Source organism: Procambarus clarkii, chromosome 38 (genome assembly GCF_040958095.1).
Source record: "Procambarus clarkii isolate CNS0578487 chromosome 38, FALCON_Pclarkii_2.0, whole genome shotgun sequence".
NCBI classification, from domain to species: domain Eukaryota; kingdom Metazoa; phylum Arthropoda; class Malacostraca; order Decapoda; family Cambaridae; genus Procambarus; species Procambarus clarkii.
This window is the reverse complement of record NC_091187.1, coordinates 10,277,628-10,295,015: the sequence shown is the minus strand read 5'-3', so window position 1 is coordinate 10,295,015 and position 17,388 is coordinate 10,277,628. Positions and strand designations below refer to the sequence as shown.

At 53.2% G+C, this 17,388-nt stretch overlaps 1 protein-coding gene across 1 annotated transcript; it reads right to left on the bottom strand.

Annotated features, from left to right (window-relative positions):
• Positions 1-249: 249 nt before the first annotated feature.
• On the bottom strand, positions 250-16,741 carry LOC123771966 (actin-binding Rho-activating protein). Its single transcript, XM_069337480.1, has 4 exons — positions 16,665-16,741; positions 15,333-15,483; positions 1,044-1,136; positions 250-901 (listed from the first exon to the last, which is right to left on the bottom strand). The coding sequence occupies exons 1-4, from the start codon at positions 16,739-16,741 to the stop codon at positions 779-781; spliced, it is 444 nt and encodes a 147-aa protein (XP_069193581.1). The 3' UTR covers positions 250-778.
• Positions 16,742-17,388: the final 647 nt, after the last annotated feature.

Genomic DNA, 17,388 nt, shown 5'->3' with positions numbered 1-17,388 from the left:
TACTAGGGCTCTAGCACAGACAGCTGGGTGTTACTAGGGGCTCTAACACAGACAGCTGGGTGTTACTAGGGCTCTAACACAGACAGCTGGGTGTTACTAGGGGCTCTAGCACAGACAGCTGGGTGTTACTAGGGGCTCTAGCACAGACAGCTGGGTGTTACTAGGGCTCTAGTACAGACAGCTGGGTGTTACTAGGGCTCTAACACAGACAGCTGGGTGTTACTAGGGCTCTAGTACAGACAGCTGGGTGTTACTAGGACTCTAACACAGACAGCTGGGTGTTACTAGGGCTCTAGCACAGACAGCTGGGTGTTACTAGGGGCTCTAACACAGACAGCTGGGTGTTACTAGGGCTCTAACACAGACAGCTGGGTGTTACTAGGGGCTCTAGCACAGACAGCTGGGTGTTACTAGGGGCTCTAGCACAGACAGCTGGGTGTTACTAGGGGCTTTAACACAGACAGCTGGGTGTCGCTAACCCAGAGAAATTAGCCCGTCCTCTCGAGCGTTCACAACGGCACTATATTGATGTACTAAATTGTCTAACACTAACATACCCGAGGAACCCCCGAACAGAAAACGGGAAATCGCGTCAATTTTGCGAGCCGCTGCGATATTTTAAGTACGTCAGTTTATGGTCGTAGGGGGATTGATGCGTCAAAATACGATGTAATACTTCAGAGAAGAAACTGGTCTTGCTTTATCTTTAGCTCTTGGAGCTGATTGCCGCTGATCCTCGGGGCAGAGAGCCAAGACGTGATGCTCCAGGGGCTGGAGTCTAGGAGTCGGGGTCCATCTTATTATGACACACACCAACTTCGAACTCCTGATCCTTCCCGAGTTCTTCTCTGATCTCTTTAATAGGCTTGAGGAGGAAGATTGGCACGTCATCGTCTCGCCCCTATACAGAGAAAACACGCTGTTAGTCTTCTAAACATCAATCATAAAAATATATACAAAAAACCAAATGGGAATTCGTAAATATTTCCTAAAGTTCATAAGTTTATACCGGTTTGTAGGATGGATAAATTTTATTCTCTTACCTGGAAGAGAATCTCCCCCTCGAAGTCCAAGAGTCCATATTTCCGGGCGCGGAGTAGGATGCCGACCACCTTGTTGGAGATCCGGGTGTAGATCTGCGGGGGAGATAATACCATACTCAGTCCTGTGTACTGCAGGTGTGGGTCTGGGGTGATGCAGCTGTACACCTGCCCGCCTCGACCACCTGGCTGCCTCGACCACCTGGCTGCCTCGACCACCTGCCCGCCTCGACCACCTGCCTGCCTCGACCACCTGGCTGCCTCGACCACCTGCCCGCCTCGACCACCAGCCCGCCTCGACCACCAGCCCGCCTCGACCACCTGCCCGCCTCGACCACCTGCCCGCCTCGACCACCTGCCCGCCTCGACCACCTGCCTGCCTAGACAACCTGCCCGCCTCGACCACCTGCCTGCCTCGACCACCAGCCCGCCTCGACCACCTGCCCGCCTCGACCACCTGCCCGCCTCGACCACCTGCCCGCCTCGACCACCTGGCTGCCTCGACCACCTGCCTGCCTCGACCACCTGCCTACCTCGACCACCTGCCCGCCTCGACCACCTGCCCACCTCGACCACCTGGCTGCCTCGACCACCTGCCCGCCTCGACCACCAGCCCGCCTCGACCACCTGCCCGCCTCGACCACCTGCCCGCCTCGACCACCTGCCCGCCTCGACCACCTGCCTGCCTCGACCACCTGCCCGCCTCGACCACCTGCCTGCCTCGACCACCTGGCTGCCTCGACCACCTGCCCGCCTCGACCACCTACCTACCTCGACCACCTGCCCGCCTCGACCACCTACCTACCTCGACCACCTGCCTACCTCGACCATCTGGCTGTCTCGACGACCTGGCTGCCTCGACCACCTGCCTGCCTCGACCACCTGCCTGCCTCGACCACCTGCCTACCTCGACCACCTGCCTGCCTCGACCACCTACCTACCTCGACCACCTGCCCGCCTCGACCACCTGCCCGCCTCGACCACCTGCCTACCTCGACCACCTGCCTGCCTCGACCACCTGCCTGCCTCGACCACCTGCCCTCCTCGACCATCTGCCTGCTTCGACCACCTGCCCGCCTCGACCACCTACCTACCTCGACCACCTGCCCGCCTCGACCACCTACCTACCTCGACCACCTGCCCGCCTCGACCACCTGCCCGCCTCGACCACCTGCCTGCCTCGACCACCTGCCTGCCTCGACCACCTGCCTGCCTCGACCACCTACCTACCTCGACCACCTGCCCGCCTCGACCACCTGCCTGCCTCGACCACCTGCCTGCCTCGACCACCTGCCTGCTTCAACCACCTGCCTGCCTCGACCACCTACCTACCTCGACCACCTGCCCGCCTCGACCACCTACCTACCTCGACCACCTGCCTGCCTCGACCACCTGCCTACCTCGACCATCTGGCTGTCTCGACCACCTGCCTGCCTCGACCACCTGGCTGCCTCGACCACCTGCCTACCTCGACCACCTGGCTGCCTCGACCACCTGCCTACCTCGACCACCTGCCTACCTCGACCACCTGCCTACCTCGACCATCTGGCTGCCTCGACCACCTGCCTACCTCGACCATCTGGCTGCCTCGACCACCTGCCTGCCTCGACCACCTGCCTGCCTCGACCACCTGCCCGCCTCGACCAACTGCCTGCCTCGACCACCTGCCTGCCCCGACCACCTGCCCGCCTCGACCACCTGCTCGCCTCGACCACCTGCCCGCCTCGACCACCTGCCCGCCTCGACCACCTGCCCGCCTCGACCACCTGCCCGCCTCGACCACCTGCCCGCCTCGACCACCTGCCTGCCTCGACCACCTGCCTGCCTCGACCACCTGCCTGCCTCGACCACCTGCCCGCTTCGACCACCTGCCTGCCTCGACCACCTGCCCGCCTCGACCACCTGCTCGCCTCGACCACCTGCCTGCCTCGACCACCTGCCTGCCTCGACCACCTGCCCGCCTCGACCACCTGCTCGCCTCGGCCACCTGCCTGCCTCGGCCACCTGCCTGCCTCGACCACCTGCCTGCCTCGACCACCTGCCCGCCTCGACCACCTGCCCGCCTCGACCACCTGCCCGCCTCGACCACCTGCCCGCCTCGACCACCTACCTACCTCGACCACCTGCCTGCCTCGACCACCTGGCTGCCTCGACCACCTGCCTGCCACGACCACCTGCCCGCCTCGACCACCTGCCTGCCTCGACCACCTGCCTGCCTCGACCACCTGCCTGCCTCGACCACCTGCCCGCCTCGACCACCTGCCTGCCTCGACCACCTGCCCGCCTCGACCACCTGCCTGCCTCGACCACCTGCCTGCCTCGACCACCTGGCTGCCTCGACCACCTGGCTACCTCGACCACCTACCTACCTCGACCACCTGGCTACCTCGACCACCTACCTACCTCGACCACCTGCCTGCCTCGACCACCTGCCTGCCTCGACCACCTGCCTGCCTCGACCACCTGCCCGCCTCGACCACCTACCTACCTCGACCACCTGGCTACCTCGACCACCTGGCTACCTCGACCACCTGCCTGCCTCGACCACCTGGCTACCTCGACCACCTGCCTGCCTCGACCACCTGGCTGCCTCGACCACCTGCCTGCCTGGACCACCTGGCTGCCTCGACCACCTGGCTACCTCGACCACCTACCTAACTCGACCACCTGGCTACCTCGACCACCTACCTACCTCGACCACCTGCCTACCTCGACCACCTGCCCGCCTCGACCACCTGCCTGCCTCGACCACCTGCCTGCCTCGACCACCTGGCTGCCTCGACCACCTGCCCGCCTCGACCACCTGCCCGCCTCGACCACCTACCTACCTCGACCACCTGCCCGCCTCGACCACCTACCTACCTCGACCACCTGCCCGCCTCGACCACCTGCCTACCTCGACCATCTGGCTGTCTCGACGACCTGGCTGCCTCGACCACCTGCCTGCCTCGACCACCTGCCTGCCTCGACCACCTGCCTGCCTCGACCACCTACCTACCTCGACCACCTGCCTGCCTCGACCACCTACCTACCTCGACCACCTGCCCGCCTCGACCACCTGCCCGCCTCGACCACCTGCCTACCTCGACCACCTGCCTGCCTCGACCACCTGCCTGCCTCGACCACCTGCCTGCCTCGACCACCTGCCCGCCTCGACCATCTGCCCGCTTCAATCACCTGCCCGCCTCGACCACCTGCCCGCCTCGACCACCTACCTACCTCGACCACCTGCCCGCCTCGACCACCTGCCTACCTCGACCATCTGGCTGTCTCGACGACCTGGCTGCCTCGACCACCTGCCTGCCTCGACCACCTGCCTGCCTCGACCACCTGCCTGCCTCGACCACCTACCTACCTCGACCACCTGCCTGCCTCGACCACCTACCTACCTCGACCACCTGCCCGCCTCGACCACCTGCCCGCCTCGACCACCTGCCTACCTCGACCACCTGCCTGCCTCGACCACCTGCCTGCCTCGACCACCTGCCCGCCTCGACCATCTGCCTGCTTCAACCACCTGCCCGCCTCGACCACCTACCTACCTCGACCACCTGCCCGCCTCGACCACCTACCTACCTCGACCACCTGCCCGCCTCGACCACCTGCCCGCCTCGACCACCTGCCTGCCTCGACCACCTGCCTGCCTCGACCACCTGCCCGGCTCGACCACCTGCCTGCCTCGACCACCTGCCTGCCTCGACCACCTACCTACCTCGACCACCTGCCCGCCTCGACCACCTGCCCGCCTCGACCACCTGCCTGCCTCGACCACCTGCCTGCTTCAACCACCTGCCTGCCTCGACCACCTACCTACCTCGACCACCTGCCCGCCTCGACCACCTGCCCGCCTCGACCACCTACCTACCTCGACCACCTGCCTGCCTCGACCACCTGCCTACCTCGACCATCTGGCTGTCTCGACCACCTGCCTGCCTCGACCACCTGGCTGCCTCGACCACCTGCCTACCTCGACCACCTGGCTGCCTCGACCACCTGCCTACCTCGACCACCTGCCTACCTCGACCATCTGGCTGCCTCGACCACCTGCCTACCTCGACCACCTGCCTGCCTCGACCACCTGCCTGCCTCGACCACCTGCCCGCCTCGACCATCTGCCTGCTTCAACCACCTGCCCGCCTCGACCACCTACCTACCTCGACCACCTGCCCGCCTCGACCACCTACCTACCTCGACCACCTGCCCGCCTCGACCACCTGCCCGCCTCGACCACCTGCCTGCCTCGACCACCTGCCTGCCTCGACCACCTGCCCGGCTCGACCACCTGCCTGCCTCGACCACCTGCCTGCCTCGACCACCTACCTACCTCGACCACCTGCCCGCCTCGACCACCTGCCCGCCTCGACCACCTGCCTGCCTCGACCACCTGCCTGCTTCAACCACCTGCCTGCCTCGACCACCTACCTACCTCGACCACCTGCCCGCCTCGACCACCTGCCCGCCTCGACCACCTACCTACCTCGACCACCTGCCTGCCTCGACCACCTGCCTACCTCGACCATCTGGCTGTCTCGACCACCTGCCTGCCTCGACCACCTGGCTGCCTCGACCACCTGCCTACCTCGACCACCTGGCTGCCTCGACCACCTGCCTACCTCGACCACCTGCCTACCTCGACCATCTGGCTGCCTCGACCACCTGCCTACCTCGACCATCTGGCTGCCTCGACCACCTGCCTGCCTCGACCACCTGCCTGCCTCGACCACCTGCCTGCCTCGACCACCTGCCTGCCTCGACCACCTGCCTGCCCCGACCACCTGCCCGCCTCGACCACCTGCTCGCCTCGACCACCTGCCCGCCTCGACCACCTGCCCGCCTCGACCACCTGCTCGCCTCGACCACCTGCCTGCCTCGACCACCTGCCTGCCTCGACCACCTGCCTGCCTCGACCACCTGCCTGCCTCGACCACCTGCCCGCCTCGACCACCTGCCCGCCTCGACCACCTGCCTGCCTCGACCACCTGCCCGCCTCGACCACCTGCTCGCCTCGACCACCTGCCTGCCTCGACCACCTGCCTGCCTCGACCACCTGCCCGCCTCGACCACCTGCTCGCCTCGGCCACCTGCCTGCCTCGACCACCTGCCTGCCTCGACCACCTGCCTGCCTCGACCACCTGCCCGCCTCGACCACCTGCCCGCCTCGACCACCTGCCCGCCTCGACCACCTGCCCGCCTCGACCACCTACCTACCTCGACCACCTGCCTGCCTCGACCACCTGGTTGCCTCGACCACCTGCCTGCCACGACCACCTGCCTGCCTCGACCACCTGCCTGCCTCGACCACCTGCCTGCCTCGACCACCTGCCTGCCTCGACCACCTGCCCGCCTCGACCACCTGCCTGCCTCGACCACCTGCCCGCCTCGACCACCTGCCTGCCTCGACCACCTGCCTGCCTCGACCACCTGGCTGCCTCGACCACCTGGCTACCTCGACCACCTACCTACCTCGACCACCTGGCTACCTCAACCACCTACCTACCTCGACCACCTGCCTGCCTCGACCACCTGCCTGCCTCGACCACCTGCCTGCCTCGACCACCTGCCCGCCTCGACCACCTACCTACCTCGACCACCTGGCTACCTCGACCACCTGGCTACCTCGACCACCTGCCTGCCTCGACCACCTGCCTGCCTCGACCACCTGGCTGCCTCGACCACCTGCCTGCCTCGACCACCTGGCTGCCTCGACCACCTGGCTACCTCGACCACCTACCTAACTCGACCACCTGGCTACCTCGACCACCTACCTACCTCGACCACCTGGCTACCTCGACCACCTGGCTACCTCGACCACCTGCCTGCCTCGACCACCTGGCTGCCTCGACCACCTGTCTGCCTCTACCACCTGCCCGCCTCGACCACCTGCCTGCCTCGACCACCTGCCTGCCTCGACCACCTGCCCGCCTCGACCACCTACCTACCTCGACCACCTGGCTACCTCGACCACCTGCCTGCCTCGACCACCTGGCTACCTCGACCACCTGCCTGCCTCGACCACCTGGCTGCCTCGACCACCTGTCTGCCTCGACCACCTGCCTGCCTCGACCACCTGTCTGCCTCGACCACCTGCCTTGTGGGAACCGACCTGTGAGATTTATATTGATTTAATTTTTATGAATTTATATTTACGTTAATTTTTATTCTTCGATAGCAATTTGTATAATGATAAGTGGACTGTATTTCTGCAATATTCTCTTAATCTCACAAATCGATCCTCTACACATTAGGGGGGGGGTTTATATTAATTAATTTATATATATGCAGCCAATCTAACTACAGTATTAACTACATACATTGAAAAGGTTCCTTATCTTATTTGTACAGCAAGCTTTAGTCCACCAGGTATAACTAGGTTGTAGACACCACATTTTTCCCCTTTGAGGTAGCTTCCATCACCCTGGTAACTGATGTACAAAGCTTTGCTTCCTCGTCTTGACCTGTCAAAAGGGCGCTAGCTGTAAAGCCAGAATCCTATATGACAGGTATATCAGAGAAACACTATACATGGAACAATGAAGACCTGGCTTAATTACCTTTAGTTTGAGGCTACCACGTGCTCTAACCGGGTCACCCTATATAATGACATTAATGGCCATAAATGAAAATAAACGGGTTTCGGAAAGAACACTTAACTAGATTTGTTGACAGCGTGTTGATAATGGTACACCTTTGGTTTCCATAACACTACGTCCAAGTAAAATTAACAGGAGCCGAATTTGCTCCCGTGCCTCTGGTCTCCGTATAAACAATGGCTGCCCTCCCTCACCTTGACGCCTAGCTTACATTGTCCAGATGTCAATAAGTGATAGAAGTTTCACATTTACTCTACTTTAATATTGATAATTAAGTTAATTTATATGAGATGTTTTTATGATGGTAAAGTCCAAAGACTAATGTATTTAAGAATAATTCCCAGCAGAATAGCTGGTGAATTATAATAGTATGTGGTAATGATATCCCGTTTTCTATAGACGGTAATTCCACTACAAGTTACGTTTTCTATGGGTTAACTTGTTTATACAATACAGCTATTATCTGTATGATTATTAAATGGTGTCGGATTTTCCGACATAATTCCCCAGGGGCTGCTCACGGGTCGAAGTCCTATTTAGAACAGACGAACACCGATACTCCTCCTTCGAATTATTAGATTAATTTGATGTTAGTAGTTAGTAATCACACATTTGTGTGTCTGTTCGTACAGGACGGATGTCCCGTACTAGAGTTGCAGGGGTTAGAAGTCTAATGCGATTTCATTTCCCTGTTAACTCTTGAAAGGCTAATATTCAAGCCTTATTACATATTATTTAACCCAGAAGACTGAATGTGATCAAGTACTACAGTCAAGTATGATTCAGGGACTGCAGTGAGATCAGTGACATTAGATATAACTTGAAGTTTGTTCAGGTAACTAGTCACTGATATATAAACACTGAGGCCCATGGAATACATCTTGATTAAATAATAAATGTATCAAATCAGTCATCAGATTTATTGGGGTTTAATTTAGTTAATTGATTCAGAAGATTGAATAGCTCATCATTAAAGTAAAGTATGGTTCTGAGACTGCAGTGGGTTCAGTGACATTGGTCGCAGTGACTTGTAGCTGTTTAAGCTACTGTTCACTGATTTGCCACTGAGGCCTCATGAACTCATCTTCAGCTTTAAATGATGATACTAACATCAACCTCTGTTACTATAGTCAGCTGTAATCTCCTTAGTATAATGCTACTGGAGAAATATAATCAGCTGACAAATTTAGATTTCTATTGGTATTGTTTATCTGCAGGCATAGGTCTCCTCAGGCTTGATACTGGGCCTGAGAGTAATTTACCTCCTGCAGAGTTTAACATGGTTATGCCCTGATATTTAGTAGGGCTACCAATGAATCGATGACAATAGTCTGTCTCTACAAGGAGACCGAAGTCAGTGAGGTGATCAGACTTAATATTATCTGCCAATTTTATTCCTCTATTTCTCAGGAATTTGGCTGTTGCTCTCAGACCTTGAACTTGTAGGTCTACTGGTATTTTGTCCACCACAATGGCTTGTACTCGACAGATGTACCTGCCTAAACGTACTGATGGTTGTACCACCTGGTAGACTTGAGGTCCTGCATCTGTTACAAACCCTGAGATGTTGAATGACATCTGGGCTACAGGCCTTAATTGTAGTTCATCTGCCAGCTTTTTAGTGACATATGTTCTTTGGGATCCTTGGTCAAACAACCCACGGGTATGGACCTTGGCCCTCTTATTCAGGATGGTAATTTGGGCAGTAGGCAAAGTCGTATTACCTTTAGACTTTGCCGATTGGACACTCTTTGTTTGTTGCACCTTGCAGTACTGTACTGTGGTGGGAATGCTATCTTCCACCTTGGGGTTTGGAGACGTTGTTTTGGTGTCTCTGCACAATGCTGCATGGTGCTGACCTTTGTTACACCTATTACAGATGTGTAATTGGGTCTCACAGTCCTTGATGTTATGTTTCCTGAGGCACCTCGTGCAATGTTGCAAATCTTTGAGTCGTTCAACACGGGCGTCACTATCAGGAAAATTAGAGCAGTGGTACATTGAATGTTTCTCATCGCAGAACAAACATGTTCCATAGCTTCCAGTACCCTTTGGTGTCACGTTCTTGGGTGACACAGTAACTATAGGCTTGGAGGGTCCCACTGCATATACGCCCACACTGCTACTGTTCCACTTTGGTGTTGAATTATATTGTCTAGATTGATTTGGAGTACCTTTGGTACTCTGTGGTTTACTATTATTGGTTTCTGAGGGTTTACTTGGTGGTTTTAATTTGTCATGTGTTCGTAATTGATGAACTACTGACGTTAAACCTTCAGATATTTCATTCATAGATAAGATGCTTTTATTGTAATGAGCACTCATTTGTCTCAATATGTCCCTAGGTATTTTCTCCTGGACAATTATTTTCAAGACCCACTCAGCCCCGTTTGTATCTGCTGTCAGGCTGAGGGCATTGATCAATGATTCTACCTCCAGCTTGAAGACTTGGAGTGAATCAGCTGAAGCCTCCGGTGGGGGTAAATGCAACAGCTCATGAACTAAATGTGATGTTCTTACTTCTGGATCAGCATAATTATCCTTGAGGAGTTTTACTGCCAGATCATAGCCGTCATTAGTTAATCTCAGATGGGATACTACTGTTTTAGCCTCACCTGATAATTGGCCTTGCAAATAAGAGAATTTACTACTCTTTGGTAAAGATTGTTTTGAGTCTACAAGGTCAACGAATTTGTTCCAAAATTCGTCCCAATCTTCATCATCTTTTCCTGAGAAAGTGGGTAAATTAATTGGAGGGAGTCGAGCTTCTGCTTGACTCGTATTAGATGCAACTGTTGTTGTTGTTGCTGTTGCCTTGTTCTGGGCAATTAATTTGACATAAGGCTGTAACGTGGCCTGAGTGTGATCTTCATAATTCGCAAGATCAACCATAATGTCGTCTGTTTCTGTTTCTGATAAATTGGTGTTGGCAAGTTCAGCCACATATGTTGCTATTTGACATTTGATTTGCTCAAATTTACCTGCAGCTGCTTGATAATAGCTTTCCAGGTCAGCATAATCAACTTGAGATTGTTGTGACAAATCTTCACATTTCTTGATCTGTCTTGTTAAGTGGCCTTTAAGACCTGCAAGGGTTCTTTTCATTCTCCCTGCATTATCCATACTGGCTCGTTGGTGAAGCCTTGTGGGACTTGTACTTGGGCTGCTCATAATACTGAACAAACACTAATGGTAGCCTAGGGTAAATTCTGCACTCACTAGGCAATAATCCTACCTCTACTAGAGGTTAGCACTTAAAATTAATACACATTATATATATACAATTATACACACTAATGATTTGAGTGATAAACCAGTGTCACTGGAAGTACCTTTAGGTTAGCTCTTCTATATCACCCTAGGATGGTAGAGACACTAATTAATCACTCAAAGGTGTAATGATCATAAGTAAATTATTATATATACAACTCAACTCGAGTTGATAAAAATTACACCCAAAATAGGGTCTGTACCATTCATTAATGGTGTTAGGTTGTTCAATATAGTACAACTGACTATAGTAATAATGGGACTAGGATGAACAATAATAGTTCAACTAGTCATATCCTACCCTGTTGTGGGTTGGCAATTAGTAAATATTATACTGTGATCACTAGTGCAATATATATTAAATGATTCTCTATTTTGGAGAAATAATATACACAATTATTGATAATAGCCTCTTAATTAGCCTCTATGAAACTTCTAATATTATCAAGAAGTATTAAATATTATTAGTGACCTCGCGAAATAAAGTCCACAAAATTCGTAGATAATCTCTCGCGAAATTTAACACCACGAAATCCGTGAACAATCTCGCGACACAGTCACTAATTTGGCTGGCTTCTATATTAGCGCTGTCATTTCACAGAATAACACGCCACCAAATCTGTGGGTGTACATGAAACCGCTGACTAAGGCTTAACTGGGCTGAGCGGGGCTCGTGAACTCGCTCGAGACAACGCTGCCGCCTTTGACTGCTGTTTTGTTTAAATCACACTGCACTAGTTTATTTAATGAATCCACTGGTTAACTGGTTCATCCGGTACTAAGATGACCAAATATGGGTTCAAAGGATCAAATAATCCGTCATCCGGTTCGAAGATGACCAAATATGGGTTCAAAGGATCAAATAATCCGTCATCCGGTTCGAAGATGACCAAATAATAATCCGGTTCGAAGGACCAAATAATGTGGGAACCGACCTGTGAGATTTATACTTATTTAATTTATATGAATTTATATTTACGTTAATTTATATACTTCGATAGCAATTTGTATAATAAGTGGACTGTATTTCTGCAATAATCTCTTAATCTCACAAATCGATCCTCTACACATTAGGGGGGGGGGGGTTTATATTAATTAATTTATATATATGCAGCCAATCTAACTACAGTATTAACTACATACATTGAAAAGGTTCCTTATCTTATTTGTACAGCAAGCTTTAATCCACCAGGTATAACTAGGTTGTAGACACCACATTTTTCCTCTTTGAGGTAGCTTCCATCACCCTGGTAACTGATGTACAAAGCTTTGCTTCCTCGTCTTGACCTGTCAAAAGGGCGCTAGCTGTAAAGCCAGAATCCTATATATGACGGGTATATCAGAGAAACACTATACATGGAACAATGAAGACCTGGCTTAATTACCTTTAGTTTGAGGCTACCACGTGCTCTAACCGGGTCACCCTATATAATGACATTAATGGCCATAAATGAAAATAAACGGGTTTCGGAAAGAACACTTAACTAGATTTGTTGACAGCGTGTTGATAATGGTACACCTTTGGTTTCCATAACACTACGTCCAAGTAAAATTAACAGGAGCCGAATTTGCTCCCGTGCCTCTGGTCTCCGTATAAACAATGGCTGCCCTCCCTCACCCTGACGCCTAGCTTACATTGTCCAGATGTCAATAAGTGATAGAAGGGTCACATTTACTCTACTTTAATATTGATAATTAAGTTAATTTATATGAGATGTTTTTATGATGGTAAAGTCCAAAGACTAATGTATTTAAGAATAATTCCCAGCAGAATAGCTGGTGAATTATAATAGTATGTGGTAATGATATCCCGTTTTCTATAGACGGTAATTCCACTACAAGTTACGTTTTCTATGGGTTAACTTGTTTATACAATACAGCTATTATCTGTATGATTATTAAATGGTGTCGGATTTTCCGACATGCCTGCCTCGACCACCTGGCTGCCTCGACCACCTGGCTGCCTCGACCACCTGGCTGCCTCGACCACCTGCCTGCCTCGACCACCTGGCTGCCTCGACCACCTGGCTGCCACGACCACCTGCCTTCCTCGACCATCTGCCTGCCTCAACCACCTGCCTGTCTCAACCACCTGCCTGCCTCGACCACCTGCCTGCCTCGACCACCTGGCTGCCTCGACCACCTGCCTTCCTCGACCACCTGCCTGCCTCGACCATCTGCCTGTCTCAATCACCTGCCTGCCTCGACCATCTGCCTGCCTCGACCATCTGCCTGTCTCAACCACCTGGCTGCCTCGACCACCTGGCTGCCTGGACCTGCCTGCCACGACCACCTGCCTGCCTCGACCACCTGGCTGCCACGACCACCTGCCTTCCTCGACCACCTGCCTGCCTCGACCATCTGCCTGCCTCGACCACCTGCCTGCCTCGACCACCTGGCTGCCTCAACCACCTGCCTGTCTCGACCACCTGGCTGCCTCGACCACCTGGCTGCCTGGACCTGCCTGCCACGACCACCTGCCTGCCTCGACCACCTGGCTGCCTCGACCACCTGGCTACCTCGACCACCTGGCTGCCTTGACCACCTGCCTGCCTCGACCACCTGCCTGCCTCGACCACCTGGCTGCCTCGACCACCTGGCTACCTCGACCACCTGGCTGCCTCGACTACCTGGCTACCTCGACCACCTGGCTGCCTCGACCACCTGCCTGCCTCGACCACCTGGCTGTCTCGATCACCTGCCTGCCTCGACCCCCTGGTGCCTCGACCACCTGCCCGCCTCGACCATCTGCCTGCCTCGACCACCTGGCTGCCTTGACCACCTGCCTGCCTCGACCACCTGGCTGTCTCGACCACCTGCCTGCCTCGACCACCTGGCTGCCTCGACCACCTGGCTGTCTCGACCACCTGCCTGCCTCGACCACCTGGCTGCCTCGACCACCTGCCTGCCTCGACCACCTGGCTGTCTCGACCACCTGCCTGCCTCGACCACCTGCCTACCTCGACCACCTGCCTACCTCGACCACCTGCCTACCTCGACCACCTGCCTACCTCGACCACCTGCCCGCCTCGACCACCTGCCCGCCTCGACCACCTGCCTACCTCGACCACCTGCCCGCCTCGACCACCTGCCCGCCTCGACCACCTGCCCGCCTCGATTACCTGGCCGCCTCGACCACCTGCCTACCTCGACCACCTGCCCGCCTCGACCACCTGCCTACCTCGACCACCTGCCTACCTCGACCACCTGCCTACCTCGACCACCTGCCTGCCTCGACCACCTGGCTGCCTCGACCACCTGCCCGCCTCGACCACCTGCCTGCCTCGACCACCTGCCTGCCTCGACCACCTGCCTGCCTCGACCACCTGCCCGCCTCGACCACCTGCCTACCTCGACCACCTGCCTGCATCGACCACCTGCCTGCATCGACCACCTGGCTGCATCGCCACTGCCAACAGGAAACAGCGAGTAACGGTGAGGGAGGAGACAACATCAGAGTGGCGAGATGTCACCAGCGGAGTCCCACAGAGCTCTGTACTTGGACCCATCCTGTTTTTAATATATGTAAACGATCTTCCGGAGGTTATAGACTCGTTCCTCTCAATGTTTGCTGATGATGCAAAAATTATGAGAAGAATCAAGACGGATGAAGATCGACAAACTACAGGATGACCTAGACAAACTGGAGGAATGTCCGAAAAATGGCTACTTTACACTCAGGAAAGTGTGAAGTAATGAAACTAGGCGAAGGGAGCAGGAGGCTGAACACAAGGTATCATCTGGGAGGTGAAATCCTTCGAAAGTCAAATAGAAGGATCTGGGGGTTGATATCACACACCAATATGTTAGATTGACCAACATAAGAATTGCCTTTAGAAACTTGTGTTAGGAATAATTCAGAACCTTGTATATCACACATGTCAGATCAATCCTGGAGTATGCAGCTCCAGCCTTGACTCCATACCTAGTTAAACGCAAGACAAAGTTGAAGTTTCAGAGGTATGCCACCAGACTAGTCCCAGAACTGAGAGGTATAAGCTACAAAGAAAGTCTACGGGAGCTAAACCTCACGTCCCTAGAAGACAGAAGAGTAAGGGGAGACATGATCACCACCTACAAAATTCTCATAGGAATAGATAGACAGAGAAATTTACAAAGACAAACCATTTAGCATGAGTGGAACACGAACAAAGGGGACACAGGTGGAAACTGAGTACCCAGATGAGCCACAGAGATATTAGAAATAACATTTTCAGTGTCATAGTTAACAAATGGAATGCATTAGGCAGTGATGTGGTGGAGGCTGACTCCATACACAGTTTCAAATGTAGATATGATACAGCTCAATAGACTCCGGAACCTGTACCCTAGTTGATTGACAGTTAAGAGGTTGGACCAAAGAGCCGAAGATGTGACTCTTTAGTACTCACCTTGCAATCACAACTAGGTGAGTACCACCTGGCTGCCTCACCTGGAAGAGGTCGCCGAAGGAGATGACGGCGGTGCCGTTGTCGTACTGGTGACCCTCCTGGTAGATCATGTCACACAGGAGCACCACCTCGGCGTTGATGTGTCTGGCAGCGTTCTTGCCCCGTCGCTCCGACTTGCTCCCCGCCACCGGCCTGAAACACATGTCCTATATAAATACCTCAAAACAAAAATCAAAATGTTTATTCACGTAAAAGTACATACATAGAAGCTGAGTTGCAAACATAATGTTGGATTTATAGACAGAGTTTCCTGCCGGAAACGCTATGCGTACTAGTGGCTTTAGGCATTGTATGTACTAGCTCTATCTATAAATCCATCAACTTTGTATCTTACCTTGTATGTATGTACCTTACCTGAATAAAAAAATTATTATTTATTAGTTAGTACATACAATACCTAAAGCCACTAGTACGCACAGCGTTTCAGGCAATGGCAGAAGTTACCTGCAAGAAATGAAGGGTGCAAAAAACACTCATCGAAATTTCAGTGTCAGTGATAAGTGTTCCTTGCTCATCACACCTTTTTTAAGACAGAGTGCTCTTCTCCCCAGCCTCGCTCCATCAGTGGCGGTACAACCCGTTCTCGCACTTTCTTATAGTCAATATTGACTTATTAAATAAGTGCATATGTGACATACTAATTTATTGTGAATATTTTAGTTTACCTTGAAAAGCTTCATAGAAAACACCGACTTTACCTAACCTTCTTAGTATGTTAAGATAAGCATCTTATTGCTTCGTAGTTACAATTATTACTTAACCTATACTTATAATAGGTTAAGTAATAATTAACCTATACCTATAATAGGTTAAGTAATAATTAACCTATACCTATAATAGGTTAAGTAATAATTGTAATTAAGACGCAATAAGATAGACTTATAATAAGGTTAAGACTTATAATAGGTTAAGTAATAATTAACCTATACCTATAATAGGTTAAGTAATAATTGTAATTAAGAAGCAATAAGATGCTTATCTTAACATACTAAGAAGGTTAGGTAAGGTCGGTGTTTACTATGAAGCTTTTCAAGGAAAAACTAAAATATTCACAATAAATTAGTATGTCACATATGCACTTATTAAATAAGTCAATATTGACTATAAGAAAGTGCGAGAACGGGTTGGGCGGTGACGCCCACCCTGCCTTCTCCCGCTCATGCATATACAACAAATTTGAGGAAGCCATTCTCAATTTAAACATCGTGATCAGATTTCTTTCCTCGAGGCAAGACGCCAAGTTCGACGCCTTAACTCTTTACCCGACATGACTTACTCTCGTGTGTTGCCTCACACTTCTCCCCACCCTTCACCCCGTTCTCAATTTCACAACCGTTTCCAGGCCTTCGACCCCCAGTACCTCCACCAGCTCCCCGTCTTCCGTCGCCATTCTGACCCCGAGGCTCCTGCTCACAACTCACCGTCTGGCGTTTCCACCCTTCCCACCCAGTCTTCTGCTGTTCACTGTTACCTCTCCGCCTTCTCCCTATTCCTTATTTTCTGTGGCCTTCCCTTCCCAACCCGTCTTTCTTCTCAGCCCCTCCGATGTCCATCCTCCTTCCGGTCGTCTTCGTGTTGTCTGCTCTCGTTCTTCCTCTCTTGCTGAGACTGTGGAGGCTGTCGCACAGAACACTGCTGTTGGCATGCCTGTGTCTCGCAGTCAGATCAGTAAGCCTGGCTTCTCTCCTTCCTCCCCAGCTGGTAAGAAGGTGTCCGTCGACCTCTTGCTGTCCACCTCCAGCTCTGTCCCTGCCTCTCCTCCCATCTCTGTGACGGAATCGACTGACCCCGCTATGGAGAGTCCCGTGGCTATTGATTATCCCTATGATGCTGTGTTTGCTAAATTGCATTTCACTATTTCTGTCCTTCCCCATTCCTTCGAACGTCCATCTCCGAGGCCTCCTGCCACTCCGGACTCTGTCAGCCTGACTGCGTCCGCTCCTCCTGCTATCTCGACTCATTCGACTTTGCTTGCTTTACCTATGAAAGTAGCTATGATTTACTCCCTGATTTCAATGAACATGAGCCTGATCCTCC